The 19233-nt window shown below is 44.0% G+C and overlaps 1 protein-coding gene across 1 annotated transcript in view; it reads left to right on the top strand.

Annotated features, from left to right (window-relative positions):
- Positions 1-260: 260 nt before the first annotated feature.
- ALDH9A1 (aldehyde dehydrogenase 9 family member A1) overlaps positions 261-19233 on the top strand; it is a 37996-nt gene continuing 19023 nt past the window's right edge. Inside the window, exons 1-2 of the mRNA XM_004706760.2 lie at positions 261-401; positions 11229-11358. Of these exons, the coding sequence (XP_004706817.1) occupies positions 357-401; positions 11229-11358 (175 nt within the window). The 5' untranslated portion in view covers positions 261-356. The remainder of the gene's footprint in view (positions 402-11228; positions 11359-19233) is intronic.

Genomic DNA, 19233 nt, shown 5'->3' with positions numbered 1-19233 from the left:
GGAATATATCATTACATAACGGCCAAATTGCATCATTCCATAGTTGCCAACTCACAGAGAATCATGAGAGACACAATTCAATCCAGGATAGTCAGTGATCCCCAAATAATAGTTAAGAACTGCTGGTATTAGGGTGACCACTGAAAAACCACATTCAAAAGCAGGAAGGCAATCGTTAAGAGGCAATCTGATACATAATACTTTATTGTAAATGTGTGACAATAGTTTGCAATCACCCTTTTCTCTTCTTTATAGGTCGAGTGATCGCTACTTTCACGTGTTCAGGAGAAAAGGAAGTAGATTTGGCTATTCAAAGTGCAAAGGCTGCCTTTAAAATATGGAGTAGAAAATCTGGCATGGAGCGGGGCCGAATCCTTTTGGAGGCTGCCAGGATAATAAGGGTATGTGTTAGTTTATTGCCTTCCAGAGCACCTTTCCTGAATTGCCCTGAAGATTCTGTGATCGGTGGTTGGCAATTAGACTTTGATGTGGTATGAGGTTGTACTGTCTTTATGGAATTGAAAAATACTTCCACATGCTCACTTTACTGTAAAACATGTTTATGTCCAGTAGTATTGTCCACCTGAGGGAGAAAGAGGAGGCTTTCTACCCCTGTAAAGAGTTACAGTCTCAGAAACCCACTGGCGCAGTTCCACCTGTTTGTAGTGTCGCCATGAGTTGGTGAGGTTTGAATATCAGTGGTTTTTTAATGTCTAGCTGGCTCTTGATTCTTTGTGAGAGCTCCCTTGATGGTTTACTTTTCCATCTTTGTTTTGCATGAATGCACCATTTGTAGCTTGTTTCCTTTTTAACCCACATTTGTATACTTGTTTCTCTTTTTCTTTTTCCTGATGACCCTTAAGCGTTTTTCCGTATTTGTAGTCTAGCTTAACTGCCTTAAAGGTTTCATAGATGCCACTTTCTTTCAGAGGAGCCCTGGGGGTGCATTGGTTAAAACTCTTGGTCCCTAACCGAGGGTCAGTGGTTTGAATCTGCCCACTGCTCTTTGGGAGAAAGCTGCAACATTGTACTTTGTACATATTTAGTCTTGAGAACCCTGTAGGAGCAGTACTTCTCTGCCTAGAGTGTCACTGTAATTTGGAATCCACCCAACAGTTGGCAGTGGGTTTGACTTGGCCCTCTTTTTTAAAAATAATTTTATTGGGGGCTCATCCAACTCTTATAACAATCTATGCATCCATCCATTGTGTGAAGCACATTTGTATATTTGTTGCCATCATCCTTCTCAAAACATTTGCTTTCTGCTTGAGCCCTTGGTATCAGCCCCTCATTTTTTCCCCTCCCCACTGCCCCTCCCTCATGAACCCTTGATCATTTATAAATTATTATTATTTTGTCATATCTGACACTGTCCGATGTATCCCTTCACCCACTTTTTTGTTGTCCATGCACCAGGGAGGAGGTTATATGTAGATCCTTGTAATGGCTTCCCCTTTTCCACCCCACCCTTCCTCCACCCTCACGGTATCACCACTCTGAGCACTGGTCCTGAAGGGATCATCTGTCCTGGATTCCCTGTTTCCACTTCCTATCTGTACCAGTGTACATCCTCTGGTCTAGCCAGATTTGTAAGGTAGAATTGGGATCATGATAGTTGGGGGGTGGTGGTGGTGATGGTGGTGGTGGTAGTGCAGGAAACATTTAGGAACTAGAGGAAAGTTATATGTTTCATCAAAGTTGTATGTTTCATTGTTGCTACACTGCACCCTGACTGGCTCATCTCCTCCCCGCAGCCCTTCTGTAAGGGGTTGCCCAGTTGCCTACAGATGGTTCTTGGGCCCTCAATCTGCACTCCCCCCCTCATTCACAATGATATGATTTTTTTTGTTCTTAGATGCCTGATACCTGATCCCTTCAACACCTCGTGATCACACAGGGTGGTGTGTTTCTTCCACGTGGGCTTTGTTGCTTCTGAGCTAGATGGGGCTTGGCCTTCTTTTAAAACAAAAGCAAGACTAAAAAAAAGGTCAAGCTTTAAAAAGTCTTAAAAATCAAAAGTACTAGCTGCTCCTTATGGAATGCCAGGAAATCCCGAATCTATCAAGGGGCAAGGAAATGGCTCCGTAAGGGGGAGGGAATGTAAGTGCACACTTGCCCACAATAATTCCTGGGAGGCGGAGGATACCTTTCTTCTCCTCTTCTGACCCCACCTGCCCTCCCATGACTCTCCGCTTCTCTGCTGGGTCACCACGCTCATACGGAACTCACTGCTGGTACTCACGGTTATGGCCTGATTACAGAAGCTAACATGACAAGTCCCTGTCAGGGAAGCTAAGGATACTGTTCTGTCTCCAGTGTGTCAGTCAAGCACATTCTGATCCTTGACCCCTGCTATGAAACCCCTTGACCGCTGCCCTGTGCAGGCAAGTGGTGAAAGCTCTGATAAATGCTCGCCGGGCTCCTCCCTCTACAAGCCTGGCTCTGCCTGCCTGCTGGCTCTCATGTTTACTTGGACTGGGAAGCTGGCTGCTCTGCCTCCTGGTCTTGGTCCCGCTACTCGGCCACCTCACCAGGCAGGGATACTTCACTCCAAACTTCTCTCTCTCGGTGGTTGTGGAATTCTCTGTTCCTGCTTTGGAAATTGCTCACTTTCTACCCAGAAAAATGGCAAAACTGACCGATTCCTGAGGCAGAGCCTTGTCCACCTCGTTTGCATGCGCCCAGTAGTCTTTTGTTGGGAATTTCAAAGCATCACCGAGTCATTTACCAAGTCACGTCACTTCAGTACAGGGAGCTTCAAAAAAGTTTATGGAAAAATATCATTATCTTTTAATTCTGTTTTTCCACGAACTTTTTGAAACTCATGATACTAAAATATAGTCATGGAATTCCCTGAGTGGTAGAGGTAGTGGTTTTTGTTTTTCATTTTAAATGGTGTTTAAAAATCATTTTATTGGGGGCTCTTACAACTCTTTATAACAATTCATACATCAGTTGTATCAATCACATTTGTGCATATGTTGCCATCATAATTTTCTTTCTTTTTTTTAAATAAATCATTTTATTGGGTGCACTTACAGCTTTTACCTCCATCCATCCATCCATTATGTCAAGAACATTTGTACATGTGTTGCCATCATCATTTTTAAGATATCTTCCCTTGATATCCGCTCCTCATTTTCCCCGCTCCTTCCCTCCCTCCCCCATGAACCCCTGATAATTTATAAATTTTTTTTCATGTCTTATATCAGCTACCGTCTCTGTTCACCCATTTTTCTGTTGTCCATCCCCTTGGGAAGGGGTTATATGTAGATCATTGTGATTGGTTCCCCATTCCTCCCCCCACCTACCCCTTACCCTCCTGGTATCTATTCTCATTAGTGGTCCTGTCTCGGGTTCCCTGTGTTTCCAGTTCTTATCTGCCCCAGTGGATATGCTCTGGTCTAGCTGGATGTGTAAGGTAGAATTGTGTTCATTTTCAAAGCATTTCTTTTAATTAATCATTTTATTGGGGGGGGGCTCTTAAAAATCTTATAACAATCTATTATTCAATAGTATTAAGCACACTTGTACATATGTTGCCATCAACATTTCAGAAATAATTTCTTTCTACTTGAGCCCTTGTATCAGCTCCCTCCCCACTCCCATCTTCATTAGTTACTTCCATAATGCCCTTTCCCTCCCTCCCTCCTGACCCCCACCCCAGCCCTGTATTCTCTATATCCAGTTGTGTCCGTTATTATCATTATGTATCCACTGCTGTGCTTCACAGCTGGGAGATCCAACAGAAGACAATAGAACACAAAATTGCACTAAGGTGGTAAGGGTAAAAACATAGTAGTGCACAGACAAAAATATTAATAATGGGGAAGAGGGAAAAGACACTCCCATCAACATTCAAAAAGCCAGGGAAGAAATTTCTGTCATGGAACCAGTAAGAGATACTTGCGTCCAGAACAAATTCAACTGTGTCAAGAGGGTGGTCAACTGACCTAGTGTCGAGTGTGATCAGCATAATCCAGGTTATAATGGTCTCTGCCCGACAGTACGGCTGATCGAGACAAGCTGGTGCGCTTCTGTGTGGACTTTAAGACCCCAGACACTATTCTGATTGATTCAACTAGTTTCTTTTTTTTGATACAGTGTCTCTTGTGTATTCTTTCTGCCTTCTTTTGATGCTTCCTGCATCATTCAATATTTTCCTCAGAATCTTTGAATATTGCAACTCAGGGCTTGAAATGTTTTTTTTTTTTGAGTTTCAGTTTAAGGAATGCTAAGTGTGTTCTTCCTTTTCAAGAGCAAGTTTCAGAGTTTCTTCTGACATCCACTGTGACCTTTGGTTTCTTTCCTGTCTTGCTATTGACCTTTTGCTTTCTTCATGAACGATGTTCCTGGTGCCCTCCCACAGTTCATCAGGTCTTCTGTCAGTAGTGTTCAGTGTCTCAAATCTGCTCTTGAGCTGTTCTGAAATCCAAGTGGGACAGACTCGGTTGTATTTTGGCTTTTGTGGTTTGTTTTGCTTTTCTTCAGTTGTATTCTGAACTTACGTCTGAGCAATTGATTGTCTGCTCTGCTGTCAGCCCCGGCCTCATTTTAACTGCTGATATTGGCCTTCCCCATCATAGTTACATGGATTGGATTTCCTTAAAAGCAGATAAATATACTTCTATCACAGCATTATAATTCAAGGTTTACATTGAAATGCCCTTTTGACAATGATTGCAGTACGAGTCCTTCTTGATTGTGTTATACTCTGCATAGTAAGTCATATGATTTGCTTATTCAAAATGTCCAATACCAGCCCATTTCAGCTCACAGATGCCTAGAATATCAGTCTTTATGCATTCTTTTTCATTTTTGATGACTTCCAATTTACCCGATTCATACTGGATACATTCTTAGTTCTGATTAGTAGCAGATTTTTGGCAACTATTTCTTCTTCCCTTGCGGTGTGCTCCTTCAGCAAAAGAAGATCCCACAGGCCCCCTTTCTGTGGGCTTTCCTCATTCACGTCACCACAGTTGAGTCCGCTTTGCAGAAGCAGCTCCCCCTCAGTCACGTTTCGAGTGCCCTCTGTCCCGAGTGGCCCCCCTCTGGCACCACCTGCGGCACGGTCTGCTCCTCGTCGGGCTTCCTCTCTGACGGAGTTTCCACGCCACGTGTAAGGTTTGGGGCAGCTGCTTCCTCTGAAAGGGGCAGTTGATTCCGTCCTCACCGTCTGTTCTTGGTCTGGAAGCTCTGCTGAAACCTGCTCACTGTGGGCCCAATGGCATCTGAAATAACAGCGACATAGCTTCTAGCAACCCAGCAGCACACAAGCCACCACAGTCGGACAAACTGACAGAGAAGTGGTGATGACGCCCTCACAATCCGCCCGTCTCATGAAGCATCGCACAGACTGGTCACTGTTCTTTAGCGATGCATAGTGTTCCGCTGTGTGTATGTGGCAAAGTTTGTCCATTCTTCAGGAATTTAGGTTGTTTCCATCTTCCTGCTATTTGGAATAGTCCTGTGATGAACATGGTTTTGCATGTATCTGTTCATGCTAATTACCTACTTTTCTTAGCAATTTCTTTGCTTGACCTCATGTACTTTCCATCTTTGCCATGTGTGTCTACTCATGTCCCGGGTTTCTGCACGTGCTCTGATGATTGTCGCCTTGTCATGGATTGAATTGTGTCCCCTCAAAAATATCTGTCAACTCGGCTGACTGTGATTCCCAGGACAGTCCTACATTGGACACGGCTGCCCTCCATTCTGTGATGTATGTATGTACGTGTGCGCACAGTCCTAATTTCTGTGTGTTAATGAGGCACTACTAAGGTGGGTTTCATCTTGAATCCAGAATCACAGCCTTACAAGGGGGCACGACTCAAGTAATGTCCTCATTCAAGTTACACCCTAACTAGTTGCCATTTTGAAAACAAAGTTCTCAGTATAAAACGTTCCCAAATCACTTCCTGTTTGTTCACTCTTGTATCCAAGTGTAAGCAGAGCACCATTTCACTCTTGCCAGTGTAAGATTGCGCAATGTATTTGAAATGCTGCCCACTGAGTCACAATCTTCTCACAGAGCCAGTACTTAATGCCTCGCTAGAAGCAGAGGTAAACTAAGCTATTCATGGTTGATTATACATTTTGGAAAACTTTCAGCTTAATCAAACACTACTCACTCAGTAATGGGGAATGATTTATATTGGATTAAATAATCGATGCTTAGTTTCCTCGTAGTGTCTTCCCAGTGTCTGTATAATGGGGCACAAACTTTAAGGATTAGACAGTTGAACAGTTTGGTGAATATAGAGCTAGGGAAAGAGAAGATGGTTTTGGTGAATACAGAGTCAGAAAAAGAAGATGGGTTATAGGTTTTAATAAGAGTTTAGTCCATGTTTGAATATAGGCAATGCTTCTTTGTGGAGGAATGTGCCAACTCAGTAATTGCAATGTCTACTTAGAATTTTCTGGATTTACCTTTTAGAAGTAAGCCCCGTAAAGGCAGAGACTGCATGCATACCTTTTACTGTTCCTGCATTCCTGCTTCAGTTTTTTCCCTGACGTTTGTATTTGTGGAAATTTTTGTTGGCTGTTTTGCTTCTGGTCAGCCTTATTACATGTCTTTTTTTGGCTGTTGCTTCAAATGATTCTTCATTGAGTAGTTTTATTAACTGGTAGGCATCCCACCACACTACTATTGATGCCATCTATGGTGTCCTGAGGGTGGTGGCTGTCAGCATTGCAGCCACAGACTGGCCAGTCAACTCCCAGGATCTCTCTCATAGTTCCAGAGAGTTCTCTGGTTAAAGATGGGGGTTGCAAATGACGGGCAGTGAGCGCTCACCAAAAGTGGTGCTTAATATTTCCCTGCCTTTCTCTGTCCCTGGGCGGTTCCCCGAGGGCTTTGATGGTCAGGGCAGAGGCAGAAGGCCCTCTTCTGCCTGGTCAGTTTCCACTGTCATCCTTAGCCCCTTCCAGTGATGGCAATGCCATCACCAAGCTTTTTTGGAGACAAAGCCAAGGGGCTGATCTTGGGGACCAGTACAGACATGACATGACACCAGCCTCCCGCTTCCCCGCCAGTGTACCTCAAGAGCACGACTTTGATGACCTTGAGGCAAACTTGGGGTGGCTCAGTGGAGGTGCTGGCGTCAGATGGACCTGGATGTGGGACCCTCGGAGAGAGTTGTACTCAGGCCATCTCCAAGCTAAAAGCTGCTTACCATTTTTAGTAAGAGAACATTTCTTCTTGTCAGTTGCTTGACTAATTTTAATGTATGTTTAAGTATCCCCCACATTGTTTATTTTAAATTGGATCCACACAAGCAGTTGTTTATTTCTTACATATTCAATTATTTTTATCTTCTTTCTCCAAAAAACTCACTGCTCCCTAGGGAATACCAAAAATAGACTTTTGAGACAGAGTGTGGCACCCCATCAGACTTGACTGGAAAACACTTGTAAAGGCCAACAAACCGACTTTGAACTATTTATAGGCTTTTCCATTTTTGTCAATGGCTTTGTTTTTGTTGATGTTACTTTGTTTTTGTTTTTTTGTTGTCATTGCTTTGTTGGCTTTGACTTCCTTTGTTGTTTTGTTTGGCTTTGCCTGGTTCTTACGCTTATTAATGTCTTTGCATGTCTATCTAGATAAAATAGGCAGAATAAACAATTCAGAGACTAAAAGAATGGGACTGATGGTTCTGAGGGGATACGGGGGAAGAGGAGGTGGGAGAAATAAAAGGGGTGGGGTGGGAAACCAACCCAGGGACAAGGGAACAACAAGTGAACTAAAATCAATGGAGAGAAGGGTGTAGGATGCCTAGTGGGGCTTAATGAAGGGCATTGTAGCAGCGAGGAATTACTAAACCTGAAAGACGGCCAAACATGATGGCGGGACAAAAGGAAAGTAAAAGGAAATAGAGGGAGAACCAGGAGACAAAGGACATTTATTTCTAATAATCTGGCTCTCTGTGATGCTCATCTTCCCAATACGATTGCTGAAGACAAAGCGGGCGAATAAACAAATGTGAAGAAATCTGATGGTGGCAGGCTATCAAAAGATATAGTGTCTGGGCTCTTAAAGGCTTAAAGATAAACAAGCGGTGGGGGGAGGAAAGGGGAATCGATTACAAGGATCAACATATAACCCTCTCCCAGGGGGATGAACAACAGAAAAGTGGGTGAAGGGCAACAGAGGATGATGTAAGATATGAAAGTAATAATCTATAACGTCAAGGGTTCATGAGGGAGGGCGGGCAGGGGAGGGAGGAAGGGGGAAAATGAGCTGATATCGAGGACCCAAGTAGAAAATGCTTTGAAAACCATGATGGCAGTCTGTGTACAAATGTGCTTGACATAATGGATGAATGTATGGATTGTGATAGACGTAACAGCCCCTAATAAAAGTATTTAATAAAAACAAAACAAAACAAAAAAAACCTCTCACTGCCATCGAGTCGATTCTGAATTGTAGCGGCCAGAGAAAAGAAGGTAGGATGGTCCCTGTGGGTTTCTGAGACTGTGAACCATTGTGGGCGTAGAAAGACTTCTCTTTCTCCGGAATCTGGCTGGTAGTTTCAAACTGCTGACTTTGCAGTTAGCAGCCCAATGCTTAACTGCTGTACCACCAGAGAACCTTTTGGCCAAAGAAAAGTATCATTTAGCTTTCCTGTTTATTGGTCATATCTTTTCATCTCATTCCTGTATCATCTCATTCCTAAAGTCTTTTTATCATTAGTAAGTTGTGAAATAGTATTTGAAAAGTGTACTGGTTGATGGTGAGTATTAGAACAGACTTATGGTTTTAAACGCTTCATTTCCTGTGTATAATCTTTTAAGTGCTACATTCACGTTGGCCTAGTTTGTCTAACATCCTAAGGACTTCTCTCTCCCTGTGTATCTGTATACACCAAACATGGTGTTGCTCGGGGCCATTGAGCCACCGTACAAACATTCTGTAGCTAGAGGGTTCTGATTCATAGTGACCCTGTGTGCCACAGAGCCGACCACTGCCCAGTCCGGCCCCATCCGCACAGAAGTTGCTACATTTGGTCCCATTGTTGGCAGCACGGGGTCCAGCCATCTCATTCAGTCTTCCACGCTTCACAGGCCCTGCCCTTGCCAGGCCTGCCGCCCCTCTCTAGGACAGCTGGTCACGTGTCTCTCCGTCGTTGCTTGTGAGGAGCATTCTGCTGGTCCCCCCTCTGAGACAGATTTGTTGTTTTTCTTGAGCAGCACCATAATGGAAATACATCAGTTCTTCTTTAGTCTCCTGTACACATTTCCCAGATTTCTTGTACATAGGAGGTAAATGAAAAGACCATGGCTTGAGTCAGGTGCATCTTAGTCTTCAAAGTAATAACTTTGTTTTTTGACCCTTTAAAGAGAACTGTGCACACATGCATATACATATTTATACGTATGTAATGTCAATTTCTCAAAACTTCCTAACCTTGAAATAAAGGTTTGGGCCTGAGTTTGTGTCAGTAGGGAGAATAGGGCTGCTGTTTAGTGATAAGCTTTTGCTTTTTAAACTTTTCATTGTGAATTAAGTGCAGGTTTATACAGCAGAACACTGGTTTGTTACATGGAATAATTCATGCACATTTTGTTTTATCTCGTTCATTGCAGCCCTCTCAGTGTGCTATCCCCTATCTCTCGCCTCCACAGTGTGTCCGTTCACACCCCCACCGGCCTCACCTCTGCACACTGTCCTCGGGGAAGCGCTGCCCTTTGGACCTTACATGGTTCCTCAGTCCGCACCTCACTGGGTCACTGTTTCCCTGATAGACTGGTCTGTTGTTTGGCTGAGAATGAGCCATGGGGAGGAGCTCAGTTCCAGACTGAAGTTGTCACTAAGGGCATAGCTACCAGCTTCTGTTGACAAGCAAGCCTGGTCTCCTTTCTTCTCTTTTTTAAATCATTTTATTGGGGGCACATACAACTCTTAGCACAATCCGTACATACATCCAGTCAAGCACATTTGTACATTTGTTGCCATCATCATTCTCAAAACATTTGCTTTCTGCTTGAGCCCTTGGTATCAGCCCCTCATTTTCCCTCCTCCCTCTCTCATGAACCCATGATAAGTTATAAATTATTATTTTGTCATATCTTACACTATTCAATGTCTGCCTTCACCCATTTTTCTGTTGTCCGTCCCCCAGGGAGGAGGTTATATGTAGATCTTTGTAATCAGTTCTCCCTTTCCACCCCACCTTCCCTCCACCCTCCCGGTATTGCCACTCTCTCCACTGGTCCTGAAGGGATCATCTGTCCTGAATTCCACATGTTTCTAGTTCCTATCTGTACCAGTGTACATCCTCTGGTCTGGCCAGATTTGTGAGGTAGAATTGGGCTCATGATAGTGGGGGTGGGGAAGCATTTAGGAACTAGAGGAAAGTTGTATGTTTCATCGCTACTACACTGTACCCTTGAGATAGTTTATTGTGCTGCCTGGCTGATAAACACAAGTGGGATTAACTGAAGGGCAGAGAGATAAATGGCTTGGTGAGTCTCGCCTTTCTTGTCTCTCACTCTGTGATAATCGGACCAGTGTGCGGCTGCCTTGCTTATTCTGTGCCTCAAGTTAAAGGCTACACTACCTGTGGACTGTGTCGCTGTAAGTTGGGGTCCCGTTAAGACATCACTGGAGCTGGGGACTGGTGGTTGGTGACCTGGCTGGCAGTTGGTGACCTGCCTTCTGATTGGCTGCTGTGCCGACATAGCCTAGCTCTCTCTATAAATAGAGGAAGATCTGGCAGCAGACTAGACTTGAAGGACTGCTAGTCTCTCACAACTCTCTCACAGGAGTGAGTTGAATTGAGCCATTTGTAGTGCTTTATAATTTAACTGTTTCTTTCTTGTATTATATATTTATCTGCATATGATTTAACAGTTCATTCCTTGTTATATATCTAATTATCTTTATAAATAAATATATTAAATTATCAGCAATTTGGTTTTATCTCTCTAGAGAACCCTGTCTAACACAACCCTGGTCTCCTTTCTAATTTTAACTTTTGTTCTACATTTTTCTTCCACTCTATCCAAGACCTAGTATCATCTCTTTTAGCGCATCTGCTAGTGGTAGCCTGCACCATACATTTCTTCTGGTCTTAGCAATAAGCTTGTGTCACTTTTCCAACTATATCCCTGCTATTGGTTTTAGTTTCATTCAATGCACCAGTGTTTCTGCTTTTAAAAATTTGGTGTTCTGTTTGAGTGTTGAACAGGTCTTAAATGTATGCATCTTCTGTTTTTACTCAAAGGAACGGAAGGATGAAATTGCCACCGTGGAGACCATCAACAATGGCAAGTCTGTGTTTGAGGCCCGGTTGGACATTGAGACCTCGTGGCAGTGCCTGGAGTATTATGCGGGCTTGGCTGGATGCATGGCTGGTGAGACTGTCTGCTTTTCTGTGACCAGCTGACAAGGAAGGGCAGGCACAGCTTTCAGCATTAAGGCAGTTAGTTGTACTCTGTGTCCATCATTTTCTACAGGAGTGGCTCCAGAAATTACTTCATCTGAACAGGAGATAGGGGTGCCTACCTTTGTGGGTTGTTGTAGGATTCACACTTAACATGGTCCTCAAGCTCTAGGCTGAGTTGCTAAAAAACGAGTTATCAAGGGTCCCTGGGCTACTTCCATAAAGAGTATACTCTTAGAGACCATAGAGGGCAGTTCTGCTCTTTCATGTAGGATCTCTGAGTTAGAATCAACTCGATGGGTTTGGATTTCATGGAATTAAAATTTTCATGGTATTGAAAATATTTTTTTTCTTTCTAAGTAAGATCAGGTAGTCATACAGGGCTGATATTTATCAAGAATTAGTCTATTTCAAAAAAAAAAAAAAAAAGAATTAGTCTATTTCGAACTACTTGATCTTACTTTTTTAAAAAAGGTGCGTAGTAGACTATGCATTGAACTGCTACCCAGAAAGTCAGTGGTTCAAACCCACGAGTTGCTCTTGGGGGAAAAAATTAGTATGAACAAATTCTGGCAAGTTCTTTTTTTCTAGTTGGTATTAATTTTCCTAAGTATTAGTTGGGGGGTTAGTTAATTGGGGAGTTAACAACTTCTGAATTTGGGGCTTGTTTACATGAACATTAAGGAATTCACAGAGAGTAAATGAGTCCAGCCAGCAAATATTTTTGGTGTCAGCAATCTGCCTTTGACACAATTTTAAATGAAATTTGACAGAATTATTCTAAAATTATATACTGCGTGGCTTTCATTTAAAGATATCCATTTTAAGTCATTACTGTTGGGTTACATTATTTATAATGGTATTTACATACTTACAAACATAATACCAGGAATAAACTGCTTAAGGTGCTGGCTCCTATAAAAACATCAAAGCACGATTCATAGAACAGGCATGCAGCTGCAGCTGCAGAGTGCTCCAGTTCATGTGAGCATGGCTGAACGCTGCTGGGTTGCTGGGTTCGATTTGTGATAATGTAGATAGACCACAGGGCCGTTTTCCCTTTTGGCGGTTTCACTAGCAGTCTTGTGCACTCCGACAGATGAACTTTCACCGTCCTCGGGAAGATGCCCTGATCTCGGTCTGAGCACCCTTCCTGGCTTTTAAGCGCCAGATAAAGGTTTCTCGCTGGCTTTCTGGAATTCTTAATCAAGAAGTCTTGACACAGTGAACTCAACAGGCTTACACGGACCTGCTTCCTGCTTTTCTTTTCCACACTTCGTATTTTATGTGGTGTTGTTCTCGTCAGTCCCGACTCCTAGCTAGCCTGTGCACAACAGAAAGAAACACGGTTTGGTTCTGTGCAATCCTCACATTGGGTTGGAGCCCATTGTAGCCACCGTGCGACCCCATCTCTCCGAGGGTCTTCCCGTTTCCTGTTCCCTCCACTTCACAAAGACTGACCTCTGCTGAGTACGTGGTCAAAAGGATGTGAGGCAGTGTCTCACGATCCTTGCTTTTAAGGAGCATACTGGTTTTACTTCGTCCAAGACAGAGTTGTGTACTTTTTTGGTAGTCCCTGATACTTTCAGTATTCCCCGCTCACACTATAATTCAAATGCATCAGTTATTCTCGCATCGTTCTTACCCTTGTCTAGATTTTCCCAGTGCAATCGGTCATTTGATTTCTTGACCACTGCTTCTGTGAGCATTGGTTCTGGATCCAAGTAAACTGACATCCTTGACAACATCAATTTTTTCCCCCATCTGTCACGATGTTCTTATTGGCCCACTTGTGAGGACTTTGGTTTGCTTCATATTGAGTTGGTAATCTGTACTGAAGGTGTAGTCTTTTATCTTCATCCACAAGTCCCGTAAGTCTTCCTTGCTTTCTTCGTTCAAGGTTGTGTCATCTGCATATTGCAAGTTGTTAATAGTCTTCCTCCAATCTTAATCCCAATTCTTTATGTCGTCCAGTTTCTTGGATTATTTGCTCAGCATGCAGATTGAATAAGATGGCCAAACGATACAGTCCTCCTACACACTTTTGCTGATTTTAAATCAGACAATTAATATCCCTTGTTCTTGAGTAACTGCCTCTTGGTCCATGTACAGGTTGCACATGAGCTCAATTACATGTTCTGGAATTTCTGCTCTTCTCAGGGTTATCTCTAGCTCCGTATACTCCACATAGTCAAATGCCCTTGCATAGTCAATAAAACGCAGTAATTATGTTTTGGTATTCTCTGCTTTCTTAGCCAAGATCCATCTGACCTCAGTAATGATATTCCTCATTCCATGTCATCTAGCCTTTATTTCTGAATCTAGACTTTATATCTGGCAGCCTCCTGCTACATTCATTTTTTAATTATGTTCAGGAACATTTTACTTACCCGTGACATTAATGATATTGTTTGATAATGTCTGCATATCGTTTGATCATCTTTCTGTAGAGGGGGGTCACATTTGGATCTTTTCCATTTCCTGTGCTAGTTTTCTTGGCATGGACGAGTGACTGCTTCCAGGGCTTCCCTAGTTTGTTGAAACACTCCAGTTGGTATTGTGTCAGTTCCTGGAGCCTTGTTTCTTCTCGGCGCCTTCAGGGCAGCTTGGACTTCTTCCTTCAGTGCCATTGGGTTTTGACCATCTGCTACCTTTTGTCATGGTTGAATTTGGGGGGGAAGTGACTGTATTTTTTTCTATGTTTGATGTTTTCTGCATCATTCAGTATTTTGCCCATAAAATTCTTCATAATTGCAATTTGAAACTTGAATATTTTCTTCAGTTCTTTCAGCTAGAGAAATACTGAGTGTGTGTTTTTCCTCATCGGCTTTCTAACTCAGGTCTTCGCACATTTCATTATAAAATCGTCTTCATGAGCTCCTCTTTGAATCGCCTTGCTTAGCTCTGGTACTTCGTCTCGTCCATTCCAGAGCTAGCTGCAGAGTCTCTGAGGACATCCACATCCATCACAGTCATGGTGTTCTTGATGTCACCCCACAGCTCTCCTGGCTGGCGGTCATTAGTGTTCCGGCATCGAATCTGCCCTTGAGGTGGTCTCCCAACTCAGGTGTGATATGTGCCAGGTTGACTCTCTTGGACTTGTTTTATATTTTCTTCAACTTTAACTTGCGTATGAGCAATTGATGATCTGTTTCACATGCAGCCCCTGGCTGCCTTTTGGCCAAAGAGGTTGAACTTCTCCATTGTTTCATCCCCTAGAGGTACTCAGTTTGATTCCTGTGTATTCCATCTGGTGAGGTCCATACGTGTGTTTGCCGATATGTTACTGAAAAAAGGTACTTAAAGTGAAGAAGTTGTTGCTCTTGCAAAATTGTGTCGTGTAACGCCCGCTTCCTTCCCATCCCCAGGGCCATGTTTTCCAATAACCAATCCTTCCTCTTTGTTTTCAACTTTCATGTCCTTAAAACTAAAACAAACAATTTATTGCTGTTGAGTCGATGCTGACTCGTAGGACCCTAGGGGACAGGGTAGAGCTGTCCCTGTGAGTTTTTGAGACTGTCACTGCTTAGAGGTGTAGAAAACCCTCCCTGTTTTTCCGAGGGGCACCTGGTGACCTTGACGATCACAGCCTAGCACAGACCCACAATGCCCCAGGGCTCCATTCACATCCTAATCAGTAATTTTTTTTAAAAGATCATTTTATTGGGGGCTCTTACAGCTCTTATAACAATCCATACATCAAAGCAGTCGTTTATCTTGATTACATGTTTGATCAGTTTGAGATTACAGAAGATGGTAGAATTCTTTGTTTTCTTTATGACTGACTTTTGTGGTTGGTGGGTAAATTTGAATAATAGTTATCTTTGTTATAGATATTATCCTATCAAGACAGCATTGTCCTTCAAGATAAATCTTTAACAGTTCTTTTTGACAATGAATCCAACACCAGATCTCTTGAAGTTTTCATTCCCAGCAAAGTAAACCAGTTCAAAATGACCGATAGCTGCCCATCTTCATGCCTCCTATTTGTGATGCCTTCTCTTTTTCCTCGGAGCCCGGTGCCACAGTGGGGTATGCCTTGGCCTGCTCACCACAAGGGCCAGCGGTTTGAACCCACCAGCTGCTCCAGGGTGGAAAGATGAGGCTCTCTATTCTCCTAAAGCGTTAGACTCAGAAACCCACAGGGGCAGGTCCCCTCTGTCCTGCCAGCTCACTATGAGTTGGAATGATGTGATGGCCGTGAGAGATGTTCCCAGGTTCCTACTTCTCACATTCCACTTTCCTGTTAATGAATGTTAGCAACTGATTCTTCTCGCTTCGAGTCCTGCCTCATCAGCAAGTGAAGGAACTGGCAGCTTTGCTCCGTCCACCTCATCGAGCCAGGTCTGCTCTGTGCAGGCAGTTCTTCCATGGTAGTGTTTTGAGTGCCTTCCAGAGTGAGCGGCTCACTGTTTGTCTGAGACTGAAAGCTTTACGGATGTCCACCAAGAGTGATGTAGCATAGGTTTTTGTTAATTCTTGTGTTTCACCATTCTTTTGATAGCGAACTGTATCTTTGGGTTTCCCCCAAAGACTTGGGGAGAGCAAGGGTCCAGATGTCTGTCTTGGCGTGATTGCTGGCACCTGCCCTGGGGCTTTGAGCCTGGTAGGGTCTCTAGATGTAGACTGCACGTGCCACCCTCCACATTTACAGCTGTGCGCCAGTCAGCACCATCAGTGTTGGCACATGGCCCTCACTGCACGGCCTGCCATGCTGGCTTCCCTGTTTCACAGCCCACCCGCCCTAGACCAGGGTCCCAGGGTGTCGGAACCCTTGCCAGCATGGGTTGTTGTTTCAATGTGCATCTCTCGAATGGCTCACGGTCATGAACGTTTCTTCATACGCCTGTTGGCTACCTGAAGGTCTTCTTTGATAAAGTGTCTGTTTATGGCATCTGCCCATTTTTAAGAAAACCATCTTATTGGGGGCTTGTAAAACTCTTATCACAATCCATACATATATCCATCGTGTCATGCACACTTGTACATTTGTTGCCATCATCATTCTAACATTGGCTTTCTACTTGAGCCCTTGGCATCAGCTCATTTTCCCCCTCCCTCCCCACCCTGCCTCCTTCACAAACCCTTGATAATTTATAAATTATTATTATTTTGTCATGTCTTTCACTGTCCGAAATCTCTCTTCACCCACTTTTCTGTTGTCTGCCCCCCAGGGAGGGGGTTATATGTAGACCTTTTTTCTCCCCCACCTTCCCCTTCCCCTCCTGGTATCACTACTCTCATTATCGGTCCTGCCTCTGCCCACTTTTAAATTGGACCATTTGTATTTTCCTTGTTGAGGTGTTAAAGGTTTCTCTCAATTTTAGGGATTAGGTCCTTGTCTGATGTCATTGCCAAGTTCTTTTTCCTAGTCTGGCTTCTCTTATACTTTCTTCTGTAACCCGACTGTGTGGCTGCCAACCGCTGCTGCATGCATAGCAGAGGCAGTGGAGAGTCAGCTTGCGTCCGTGCACACATTTGGAGGGTCAGTGGGATCAAGTTGCCAGTACTGCCTTCCCCATCCTCATATAACTGGGAGTTTTATACGGCTCTGGGTGCCAGCACATTTGTCTTGTTACACTATTTTCAGACTAATCACCTGCTCCTCCGGGGGTACAGTCTGTGTCACAGGGTTTACATTTCAGGACCTGGCTGTCCTGCTTTCTCTCGGTTCAGATTTATGATCTGAAAGGAGTCATCTTTCTGAGGGCACCTCCGTTGAATCTGCGTTCGTGTGCTTCTCAAGGCTGCTCCTCTCATCTTGAGTCGGAGTTAACAGTTCCACATACAACATTAAATCACTTAGCTTATCAAGTCATCTCCTAAGTTACACTTAACTGTAATACAACACTAAATGGCCCTACATGTTCTGGGAGCGTATTCACAGGGGAAGTTAGGTCAGTAAACTATTAGGGATTTTCAAGCATAGTGTCTGCTTTACTCTCGCAGATAAAGAATCTAAACCAGAATCCGTTAAAGCTCCTCTCTTTTTGGTGAAGTCCTTTGATGCACCCAGGCTCTAATTTTCAGGAGGGTCATTCTTCTGCAGTTGGCGTGTTCTTCATAGATTGATATTCATGCTTGTTTATTTTTTCCTTGATAATTTCTATAGCTCTGGGTTTTGCACTGAGATCTCTGAACCATCTTGAGTTCATTTTGTAAATGGTATGAAGGCCCCGGGGACCTTTGCAGAGCTCGGTAGGGAGGAGAATGCAGCTCCGTCTATTCCCACAAGGCAGAGGTCAGACCTGCCTCCACCTTACATCCTTCAGTCTCCTCTTCTGACACCAGTCCTTTCTCCCATGGCATTCGACGGCACTGCTTTAGTTAAATTATGACGACATTCCATATCTGCTGCCATGGCCACACAGGACTCAGAGACAACACTCACAACTAGGGGGGTTTACTATGAGAACTAACAGGCTGTCACAGTCAAGATCAGAAAGTATTAAGGATACAATCCTGTTTTCTGCACCAATGCCTCTTTCCAGTTATGCTCTCAGCTCGTCTGTGCCCGGTCCTGAGCCTGGTAGCCATGCGGTTCTTTGGCTTCTGCCCACAGCACTCTGTTTCTATGCTGGGTTCCATTATTTGTTGTAGTGGCCACACAGACTCACAATTAGGGAGTTCATTAGGGAAGCTCATAGATTATCACAAGTTAGATCAGCAAATAATAAGGATACCGCCCCTTGGTCCACAGCGACACTAGGCCTCAGGCAGCAGCCAGGTCTCTCTCCTACCCTCAGACTCATAGCCACATGGTCCCTTGCTCTTTGCCTCTGAGGGCCCATCGCTTTGTCTCACAGGTCCGTAGACTCGGGCCAGATGAGGAGAAGGTACCCGCAGGCTCGGTGCTGCCTCTCTGTGTCCACGCTGCAGTGCTGGGGCCTCTGTGCCACTTGAGACCAGATCCTTGGATGTGCGCTTCCACATGGTCCTGCCATCTTTCCCTGTGTCCCAGGGGGCTCTTAGACACCGAGGAGTGGCTTTGATGGAGGTGTGGTTGTCTTTTACCTGACCATACCCCCAAGGAAAATGAAGGAGCGTGTCTTAAGTCACACCCTCACCTAAAAAACAACAAAACAAACTCACTGCCTTTGAGTTGATGCCGACTCTTAGTGACCCTGTGGGAGAGGGTGGCACCACCCCTGTGGGTTTCCAAGGCTGGAACTCTCTACGGGAGTAGAAAGCTCCGTCTTCTCCTCTCTCTTCCTCTCCCACCCCTGGTAACCAGCTAAGTGTTTCTTTTCATATGAAAACATTTTCTTGATTCATTGATTTTTTTTTTTAATATCAGTGGTCTCAGTGGTGGTAGTCCTTTTGTGTGTGACTCGCTTCCCTCAGCACAGTGTTTTCCCGGTCCCTCCAGGTCATGAGGTGTCTCGCAGTTTCGCCAGTGATTCGTAGGGTTCCATTGTGTGTATGTACCAAAGGTTATTCATCCATCCTTCCCCTGATGGACATTTAGATTGTGTCCGCGTCCTTGCTTTTGTGAATAGTGCTGAGATGAACGTGGGTGTGCTTGTGTGTGTTCATGCTGCTGTTTATTGTCACCGAGTCTATACCAAGTAGCAGGATTGCCCGGTCATAAGGAATAGCAATGCCTCGTGATTTGAGGATGCTCCGTACTGCTTTCCACTGTGGATGTCGTGGTTCACTGTCCAGCGTGGTGTTTTTGTAGATGCGCTTTAATAGATTGAGGGAATTCCTTTCTTTTTATTTTTTTCTAATCATTTTATTAGGGGCTCATACAACTATTATCACAATCCATACACACATCAATTGTGTAAAGCGCATTTGTACATTCATTGCCCTCATCATTCTCAAAACATTTTCTCTCCACTTA

Source organism: Echinops telfairi, unplaced genomic scaffold (genome assembly GCF_000313985.2).
Source record: "Echinops telfairi isolate 266 unplaced genomic scaffold, ASM31398v2 ScPeMD7_7424;HRSCAF=8462, whole genome shotgun sequence".
NCBI classification, from domain to species: domain Eukaryota; kingdom Metazoa; phylum Chordata; class Mammalia; order Afrosoricida; family Tenrecidae; genus Echinops; species Echinops telfairi.
Note: the sequence above shows the minus strand (reverse complement) of the source record. Positions and strands in the feature narration are given on the sequence as shown.